Source organism: Trachurus japonicus, chromosome 3, assembly GCF_045865225.1.
Source record: "Trachurus japonicus isolate A0001 chromosome 3, Traja_1.0".
In the NCBI taxonomy this organism is placed as follows: Eukaryota; Metazoa; Chordata; class Actinopteri; order Carangiformes; family Carangidae; genus Trachurus; species Trachurus japonicus.
The window spans coordinates 14,832,227-14,842,403 of NC_140909.1; the positions used below are offsets into that span (position 1 = coordinate 14,832,227).

Here is a 10,177-nt window from a genome sequence, read left to right on the forward strand (position 1 = left end):
ACATTTATTTGATAGCCTCTATAGGCTACTAGCCTTTAAGAGTATAGAACATTACTGATACAATTATCTTTTTTGAATTACACATGGCAGCAGGGTAAAGTAGGCTATTCTATACTTGGCTCATCTTTACCACCTGACCTGCAATTTAAAAACAAAGTAGGCCTACACAAATTGCAAATTAAAACCTGCACACCTTTTCTGTTCAGTTCAGAGTTTAGATTTTATTTGTCACATATTGAAATGTCAACAGGTAGCCTAAGTCAATCTGCACAATGATTGGTTTTGTTGCTTTAGTTAGCTACTTTTTGATGTCAATACTTTTGTAGGCAAAAAAGCTAAAAACATCTGCCACCACTGCCCATGGTATAATCTCCAGTGTAGCCACACTGTGTGATTGATAAGTATTATGCCTCTGTTTATAATGAATATGATCATCATCGTCATTATAATAATCATTATAACTGATTAACTTAATCAACGCCGTCTCTTTTAGGCTACACGTCCAAGTCTCGCGATAACATAGCCTACCTGAGCCGTCGGTCTGTCGGCAGCAGTCAGTAGTGTCACCTGAGGCTCGGGACAGGAGCGGCAGCAGCAGACCGGGGAGAAGAGGCGACTGTGAGATAATTTCCCCATTTTCTGACATTTTTCACCGTCGCCAGACACATTTCTATGCGGGGTTATAGTTCTTTACCCAGTGGCAGCATACGTCCGTTACGGAGTGAACTAGTTTGTCTCGTACGTTTGACCGCTGTCAGTGTCCTACCGTTAGCCTTAGCTGCTAACTGCTAACGTAGCCGAGCTAACGTTAGCATCATCAGCTAACCATGTATCCAGGTTGACGTATAACATCCTGTGGCAAACTTCATAGAAACAACTTGACTGGAGAATATATGGCGTCTTCTAAGGATATATTTGGAAAGATGTTCGTGAGTCTAAGTTGAAATCCTTTGTTGTTGTTTTTGCCAACACTTTGTGACAGTTTAAAGGAGGAAGTAATGCAGTAACTTGCATGTACGACCTAGTAGATATTTTCACTATATCTATTATTCTGAAAACAGCGTTGTTGTGCATGGTAATTGTTTCGTTTTCTACAGGTGAAATGGTTTGTGCTGCTCTTTATCATATATCAAAGCTTTTCGTAAAATGGTGATGATGTGGTGGTTTGTGTGATGAGGGTTATTTAATGTGAACAATATACACGTAAACAAAAGCTATCTTTATATCGATATATGTACAATCATTAATAACACAGTAAATATTATTCACTGCAATTGAAAAGAGCAGATGCACCGACAAGCCAAATAGAAATGACAGTCAAATGAAAAACAAGCAGTTAGTTGCTCAGTCTATGAAAGCACATCTAATACCCAGAAATGCGTTTGGTCTTAATTTAGATCGAGACAATGACCAGAGCTCCAAGGTCAGGGGATTTTGGAGGCATGGCGATATTTGAGGATGGCAGTGCAGTGCTGCGTGTTAAAGTACCACTGACACAGTAATTTAACGTGTTGCTGTTGTGTTGTGGTCTCTGTCTGTGGCAGTGAGAATGTCTTTGAATGAAGAGGGGTACGTGGTCCGGATCAGAGGACTACCATGGTCCTGCACTCAGGAGGAGGTGGCCAGTTTCTTCTCTGGTGAGAAAAAAAACACATAATCAGTATTAGTATTAAAAGTAAGATTGTGAAATTGCATCTAACTGCTCAGTCTTGCACTGTACAGACGGTGTCATAATTTTGAGCCATCGCAAGTTATCATAAAAGTGACAGAAAACTATTTATATGTGCGTTGTGTGAAGAGGATCTGGGGGGAAATAAAAGCTACACAGTTGAAGCTCAAAACAAACTTTATTTTGACAGCTAAATCAGTGGCATTTTAGCCATTCCACCCAGGGCTCTATTGCAATATCATCCTGCTCAGATAGGCAGTAGAAATCTGCCTCAAAACTGCACACGTTTAAGTTGAATCTAGCTGAGCTGCTATATATTTGCAACAAAGTGTTTCTCCACATCTTCTGAGCAGTTGCTCCATCTCTTTCCATCGCAGTCTTTCAGTTATCACATGACTCAAGCCTGCCATGACTCAAGAGGAATCGGTTCGCATACAGTTGGATTTTATTTTCTGGAGCAAACAGTTCAAATTAGGATACAGGTTTTCCTTACTGAGTAGGCATCCTTCTAATATATGTCAATCATTCTCACTTACTTTCAGACTGTGACATCGTGGGGAAAGTAAACGGAGTGTGTTTCACCTACTCTAAAGAAGGTCGTCCAAGTGGAGAGGCATTTATTGAGCTGAAAACAGCCGAGGATTTCAAGAATGCCCTTGCCAAGGACCGTAAATACATGGGACATCGATACATAGAGGGTAAGCATCATAGACTGGCATAAAAAACAGATGAACAGTGAGTGTTTTTCTTCTTGAGTTGTTTTTCTCTTTGAATATTTGCTGCATCATGTGACCTTTATGCAAATTATTGTGGTTGATAACATGGTTTCAGTTTACTGTCACTGCCCTTGTATTAACAATTCATATAAAGGCTTGTGTCCCGGCTTCCCTGTAGACTTTTCACAAATTCTTCATTTCAAGTGTCTTTGTCTTTTCAGTTGACACATGACGTATGTTTTTTTATTCTATGTCCTCCTGTCTGTGTATCTGAACCAGTGTTCAAGTCAAATCGTAGTGAAATGGACTGGGTGCTGAAACGTAGTGGTCCTGCTGACTATGACAGCTGCAGTGGCTGCATGCTGAGACTTCGAGGCCTGCCCTTCGGCTGCAGCAAAGAGGAAATTGTTCAGTTCTTCTCAGGTACATGGAGACTTCTATTTCCTATAAAGAATTATTGTACTGATATTACACCATTTATGTTGACCATTTTTACAGACACTGTTCACCAAACTACAACCAGCTAATAAGCAAAATAACCACTTAACTTGCAGTGCACAAGTCAATATTTATATATATATGTATGGCCCCTGATTAGATGGCTCGCCTTAATGGGCTTCAGAGGCCCTTAAGATCAGAAATTGACTGCAATATAAAATACAACAGGACTGTAATCAGGAAAAATAATAATAACTTTTAATATTATTCTAATGGAAAATGTACGTTCATTAAAAAATTGAACACAATCAATCAACTTCACATTTGCAGGTTCCTTCTTCAGCACTACTCTAAGATTAGGAAGTGTGACTGATAGTAAAAAAAGAAAAATTGCAGTTGCTGTAATTGTGCCAACTGCACTTTGCACACAGTGGATCAGACTCACAGCCACTCTACTACACCATTCAGTGTTAAAGGCCAACACTTACCATTATTGATTTCCCTCAGTATAAATCTGTATTTATAAACCTAATGGACCTATTTATAAACACCTGTCCCAAAGGTAGGCAGGCCCATGCATCTGCATGTGTGTCTTGGCCCAAAGGCTGAATGTATGTTTGTTTGTGTAGTATAGTAACACTGTGTTGACTAATTTGTCTGTAATTTGTTTGTAGTGAATCATTACTACGCTGTTTACCACAATAGTGTTGACATGTTATTTAGCATATTTGTGCTATGTGACCTTGACATCGTGATAGGATGGGCTGGGCTGGTTTGGCTGAGGGAGACAGTCCTAAGACACTGATCTGGGGTCAGTACTGTGATTCTGCTCATCGGCACCCTCTTTCTAGGATTTATCATTGTGACTCAATTTAAACAATGATTTTGTTTTTGTTTTTTTCCCGTAAATTCATTAGTGTGGTTGAGATAAAAAATCGTCCCTGCATCCATTATTGCATGCATATCTGCTGACTCCAGGCCAGTTCTTTTATTCCCTTGCTGGGCACTTTACAAGTGTAAATTCAGTCCTCTGAGACGCTACTTTCTAATGCAGTATTATGAGATGCTACAGCTGTTGTCTATTCGCTGTCAATATTAATCCTGAAAGCTCCAGTGATGCAGTGGGTGTTGTTCTATCCATCCTATATCAGTCTACCTACCGACCTATGTATTTATGTGTGCTTGGGTTGAAGGGTTGAGAATCGTGCCAAATGGGATTACTCTGCCAGTGGACTACCAGGGGAGGAGCACAGGGGAAGCCTTCGTGCAGTTTGCCTCAAAGGAGATAGCAGAAAAGGCTCTGGGGAAACACAAGGAAAGAATAGGGCACAGGTGGGACAGACGGGAAAGGGATGGGCTGGACTGGGTTGGGCTCCTACTGTAGTATTTAATGGGGGTTCATATTAGTATAATTATGGTATTAATGGGATGGGTCTGTTATGGTTGAATGATAAGCATGGGTTGGTGTGCTAGAATAATTATTAAGATAACAATGTAAATTAATTGGGTGGGCCATGTAATATTTATTAAAATGCTAATGGGATGGGGTTTAATGGGTTTATGTATTGTAATTATGGTGACATGTTGAAAATTGGGATGAAACGTCATGTATCTAATCTTTAAATTACAGCTGGTGTGATCATTTTATGCCATAGACAGTTTTATAGGCCGTCATTAATGACCCGGGAATTCTGTTTAATTGTGTTAGAGCCACATATTATATTATTGGCACTTGCTTTATATCCTTTCATACATGTACCATATAGATAATTTACTGTGGAAGATGGGATTAAGCGTAGAAGTACATCAGAGGACAGTGAAGGCAGCTTCCACCATCGGTGCATCAGACTTATTTCTGCTGTGCTAAACCATTAAAATGATCAATACAACAGCTAAAAGCCCTGTAAGGATTTCCTTAACTGTAAGTAACATGAGGTGAGGTTGGTATGGAAATCTACCACAGCCCTAAGCCCAGCTAGTTGTTCAGTCATTCACTCAGCTCCAGATTTAAACAGTTTAGACCACTATGTAGAATATTTGTTTTTTGTGTGTTTATCTTCCCTCTCTGTGATTAATATCTCTGTGTGTGTAATCTGAGCTGAACCAGTTCTACACCGTAACCCTCTCCTCTGCCCCCTACACCCAATCGGCCTCTAATATTGCAGGTATATAGAGATTTTTAAGAGCAGTCGCAATGAGATCAGAGCCTACTACGAGCTGCCCCGGCGGGGGATGGGAGGCCAGAGACCTGGGCCCTACGACAGACCCATGATGGCGGGCCCGAGGGGAGGGTTTTTCGGACCTGGACCTGGTCGTGGTGGGACTCTGATGGACACCATGAGGAGTGGAGGAGGTTATGGAGGAGGTAAACCGGCTCTTTGCTTTTGAGTTCACACAGGGATATTTGGCTCCTGCGAGAGCTAAAACTATCAGAGCATGTGATGCTGCAGAGGGCGATCTAAAACATGAAACGTCAAGCACCAAATAAGTCATGTGAAATGGACAAACTGCAGCAAACACAAAAACATCCTAAAATGAGATTCAAACAACAACAATGTCAACTTTGAACTCACTTTGAATAGCAGTCATTATTATTTTCAAATAACTAAATTGAACAGTTCCTTTGCCGCATATTTTATTTTTTATTTATACATTTTGATTTTCTCAATTAGGTCGTCTCTTAGGTCAGTGTCATTATGGCTGTTACCATTAAGAATCTGTCAGTAAAGGAATATAATCAAACAGACATGATGGAGCCATTTGAGTATTCACTTAGATTTTTTTTTAATACAGTGTTTACTGTGTGTGTGTGTGAAATGACAGTTTGAGTTTCCCTCTGGTGTCTGTGTCCAGGTTACGGTGGCTTTGACAGCTACAATGGCTTCAACAACTACTGTTTTGGCAACGGCATGTTCGACGAGCGACTGAGAGGAGACAGAGGAGGAAGAGGTGAAATTTTAAATCAGTTTACTCATACAGCACCTCTGCTAGAAGGTTTTCCAAAATGTTCATCAGTTTTAATTTTTCATGTTTTTTCACTTTGACATGATGCAAATCCAAAAGTACTGAACATGTAAATATTTTAACATTTTAGATATGAATAAATAAAACTAGAAGCAGGCCTGGTGAAGCTGTGGAGTTAGATCTTCACTTGTTATTTCCAAAATTAACACAAAACCCCACCTACTGTATTAAGCTTTGAAGATTTCACACCTTTAGTAACAATACATAAAATACACAGTACATACATAGAGACATCATTATGGTATATACAAGTACAGGTTTATTTGTGTTAGAATACCTCTCTTGTATATCAGTCGAGGTCTAATTTATCTGTTGGTTGTGTGTGTGTGTTGTCTCAGGGATGGGAGGCCATGGTTATGGTGGTCAAAGTGACGGCGGCTCAGGCTTTCACAGCGGCCATTTTGTCCATATGAGGGGTCTACCTTTCCGTGCCACAGAGGGAGACATTGCTAAGGTGAGAACACACACACAACAGTTAGATCTATTATTTTACGCTTGGAAAACGTCAAACTGTGGGGCAGATGAGTTTTGGTTATGATTGTAAATTCATGTTTATTCTTTTTTATACTTATGTTAAAAATTGGAGATTGTAGTGACAGTGGATTTTCCACACAGGAGGTTGTTTAGTCAGTTTTTCAGGAAGCTTATTACGCTAGGAACCTAATTGTCTCATAACGGGCACATGTTGATCCATCAGTTTCCTATTCAGGTCCTGATGCATTTGTGTTGTTAATTATATTGTGTGGAATTATAGTTGCTGAAATATGTCTTTGATTATAATAACAGGCTGTGAAACAGGTTTTAAATTGCATTCAATGTGCCATTAACTCAGTGAACCATGTCTCTGTTTCCTGTTTCTCTTCATGTTGTATTCATACTGTATAATGTCGTTGGTCAAAAAGCCCATTCAAATCAGCTGCTACATTTGAATAAACATTGAATGCTGATGTTACGGGAAAAAAACTTGGGTAGAGACATGATTTGTTTGTGTGTCTGCCTATTCATGTGTATATATCTGTGTGTATATGTCTTATTTCTTCATGCAGTTCTTCTCTCCTTTGAATCCGCTGAGGGTCCACATTGATGTGGCTCCTAATGGCAAGTCAACCGGAGAGGCAGACGTGGAGTTTCGTTCCCACGAAGACGCTGTGGCAGCCATGTCCAAAGACAAGAATCACATGCGTATGTCTCTTTTTTCCTCCTCTGCTTCTCTGTCTCCCTCATGGATAGCATTTTACTTTTAATGAAGCAGCATTCATTGGTGTGGATCAGTTGTTGTATCTTCAGAGGCAGAGTAGTTTCACAGATTCTCAAGCTCAGCAGATTTTGATGTTTAATAAATCAAAATTAAGTTAATAATGTTAGTAGAAATAGTCACATATATACTAATGTGCAATTATCGTTCATGACTGTATTTGTGATATTGCAGATGATACTTTAAGTGGTTGGGAAACTCACCAAGATGGATTTAAGTCAGTACCAGGTTCTTGAATAGATTGAATGATGAATTGATGTTTTCTCCACAGAGCATCGCTATATTGAGCTGTTTCTCAACTCAACAGCCAGCGGAGCAGCTGAAATGAGTGAGTATATTAATTTTACAGTTGAATCGCCGTTGGCATTAATTGTTTTATGTCATAGTTAATTCAAAGTACCATCAAGATCATAGTTATTTAATTTAGGTAAATCTGACCCATCATCTCCAAACTTTCTTTAAGGTCGTGGTGGCGGTGGTTACTATGGCAACTCGGGAGGGGGCGGGGGCTCGCGGAGCAGCGGGCTGCGAGGCGCATACTGATGAAGTCATCCCACTCTTCAAATCCATCCTGGCATTTGTCTCACGTCTTCTTGGGCCACATTTACTTGACTAACATTTTGAAGCAGGAAAGCTGCAACAAAGTCACTCAGCCGTTCTGTCGGAGTTGGTCGTAGAACAACTTCACCCTAAGATACCGCAAACGGACCGAATATAACCTTCACAAGCACCATTCTCCTGCCATTCCTAAAAGCATATGAAGAACAAAACAACTTAACAATATGAAAATATTGGAGCTGTTGAAGGTGCTGAACATGGTCGATAAGACATTGTTTATTGATCATCTTCTGTTTTTAAAATTGGATATTATAATAGATTTAGTCAAATGCCTATTTATTTTTTCATTGATCTGAATATGATTGAAAGTTCAGAAGCTGAATGTTACAGTTTTTAGTGACTTTATTTGGATGCACTTTAATTTTATCTTGTTGCACATCTCACTTGTTGGCAGGAGATGCGAATCAGTGCAGATTCAGCACAGAGGTAGAGCCTCACTGAACACAGACCAACAGGTGTTGGATCTTGTGTTATAAAACATGAAAGAACAATTTTGATTGTCAATATATTGTTAGGACAGAGATTAGATGCATTATTAATAATTATGCATAAAGGTGAATGATGTTCTTTAGGAGGCTGAGCGGTGGGAAACAGCTTAGAGAAACTCTAAGTAAGAAAGATATTCAGATATTTTAAACATTCTTTGTTGATTCTGTTAAAAAAGAAAAAAAAAACTTATTTTCAGAACAAAGAACCAAAATGTAACAATTTTACACTGATTTTTTTAGATGAGCTTTCCTGCTTTGAAAAGTGTAATAAATGTGAGCCATTGTGTTTTTTATGAATGTTTTCACAGTTCATTACAGAATTTAAAACTAAGTTGAATATTATATTCCACTCTCAAAGAATGGAAGTAAAATAAAGTCTCTATATTTGAGCTGTAAAATAGCTTATGCAGCTGTTGTACATTTTGCCTAATAAATTTTATATTTAATTCTCTATCTGTCTCCTTGAAGAGGTGTTTGTGTCATGGTTATGAATACATCAAAATTAAAAATATACACACAATCTGAAGTGAACTGTAAATTAAAACAAAATGACAGTTGATTCAGCTGGTGTCAGCCAGGGGGCAGGAAAAACATCTGCAGTACAGTAAGTAAGTGAACAAAGGAAACTTTCAGTCACATACAATAACAATAAAATAAGAGTAAATGACACCGTCCAATCTGTCAGTAACTTGATTTAATCTCAATCTGTTACACAGTGAAGGCAACATACTGTTGGCAATAGAGCTGATATTAAACTGGCAGGATTTAGTAAGCTAAAGGGCCACAGTGATTATCAACATGATGTATAAACAAACTGTATCAACGCCGCACAAGTCCCACTGAAACCTGGGAGATTTGTAAGAGCGACACTGGACAGTGTTTCAGGCCTGGGTGCAGAAACATTTGCCTGTAGTGCTTAATGATTATATAATAGGTCTGTGATATTTTATAAATATTTTGGCTGGGGAAACACATCTTGAAATCAACTTAGTCCTGCTTTGTCTCCATGGGAATGAATTCTTCCAGTTCTTAAAAAAATCACAGGTTGTAAACATTGTATACAAGTACAAAACCAGAATGTGCAGTAGAACTTGCTATTGTCATCTCCATCAATGAAGAGCATGATCTTTAGCATTAGTTTGACAATACAAACACCACGACTCAATCTTTCAATCTTGATTTTAAAAAAAAAATTAAAAACGCTTCAAATTTTCATGCCTTCCCTCTCAGTTTTGGGGGCAGCAGGAAAATGTGGTTCTTTCTCAGCATCATCATCTGCACAGATTTCCCCTAACTTCTAATTAACAGGGAAATCTCCAACAAGTTCCCTGGACTTCAGAAAGTAAAAAAAAAAAAAAATCCATATTCATAAAACACAAAATCTAATATAAATACTTTCAAATTAATCTATATTACAGGAAATATAGTATCAGAAAGTGTTTAAACATTCTGCCTTACAAACAAGTGGATGTGTTGTCAGCAGCGTGTAACACTCAAGTCTATTCTGAACAACCGCTGACTAGCCAGTGAAGTGTTCATGTTGTATCACCAACAAGAGTCAGTTTGACACTGACTTTGATTTAATGATGTTTTCTGTTGCTTCTCTTGGTCCTTTCGGCAGCATCTGCTGCCTTAGTGTCTCAAACAGTGAAATGTGCCTTTAATCTAGACTGCTTGCTTGGCTAGTATAAGCTAGTGTTGCTACTTTGAAATATCTCGGGCCATTATTTTAGGCTGCTTTTGTCTGTACAGAAATCCTCTCTGTAGAAATACAGGGTTCATTTGGCACCGTGAGAAGCCCTAGTTTGGGATATTTGTTGCATTCACACAGGCACAAATAGCACCAACACCGCCGTAAAGGAAAAAGGAAAAGAAGAAGACAAACAAATTTCAGTTCCTTTGAAAGTTTCATGAGGAACTAGTGTAGGTCGGGTGTCAGCAGAGCTAAACCTGTTTGGAGTAATGACTG

General features: G+C 38.8%; 1 protein-coding gene across 1 annotated transcript; it reads left to right on the plus strand.

Annotated features, from left to right (window-relative positions):
- The first annotated feature begins 559 nt into the window (after nucleotides 1-559).
- hnrnph3 (heterogeneous nuclear ribonucleoprotein H3 (2H9)) lies at nucleotides 560-8,659 on the plus strand. The gene is made up of 11 exons (XM_085763514.1): nucleotides 560-618; nucleotides 1,545-1,637; nucleotides 2,212-2,367; nucleotides 2,665-2,808; nucleotides 4,017-4,155; nucleotides 4,989-5,188; nucleotides 5,677-5,772; nucleotides 6,186-6,301; nucleotides 6,894-7,029; nucleotides 7,374-7,430; nucleotides 7,566-8,659. The coding sequence occupies exons 2-11, from the start codon at nucleotides 1,550-1,552 to the stop codon at nucleotides 7,643-7,645; spliced, it is 1,212 nt and encodes a 403-aa protein (XP_085619640.1). The 5' UTR covers nucleotides 560-618; nucleotides 1,545-1,549; the 3' UTR covers nucleotides 7,646-8,659.
- Nucleotides 8,660-10,177: the final 1,518 nt, after the last annotated feature.

Excerpts from the sequence above, each read along its gene's own strand:
- hnrnph3 (XM_085763514.1), top strand. The coding sequence starts at position 1,550 with ATGTCTTTGAATGAAGAGGGGTACGTGGTCCGGATCAGAGGACTACCA. Across the intron at positions 1,638-2,211 it reads GGTGGCCAGTTTCTTCTCTG|ACTGTGACATCGTGGGGAAA; the intron begins GTGAGAAAAAAA and ends ACTTACTTTCAG. Across the intron at positions 5,773-6,185 it reads AGGAGACAGAGGAGGAAGAG|GGATGGGAGGCCATGGTTAT; the intron begins GTGAAATTTTAA and ends GTGTTGTCTCAG.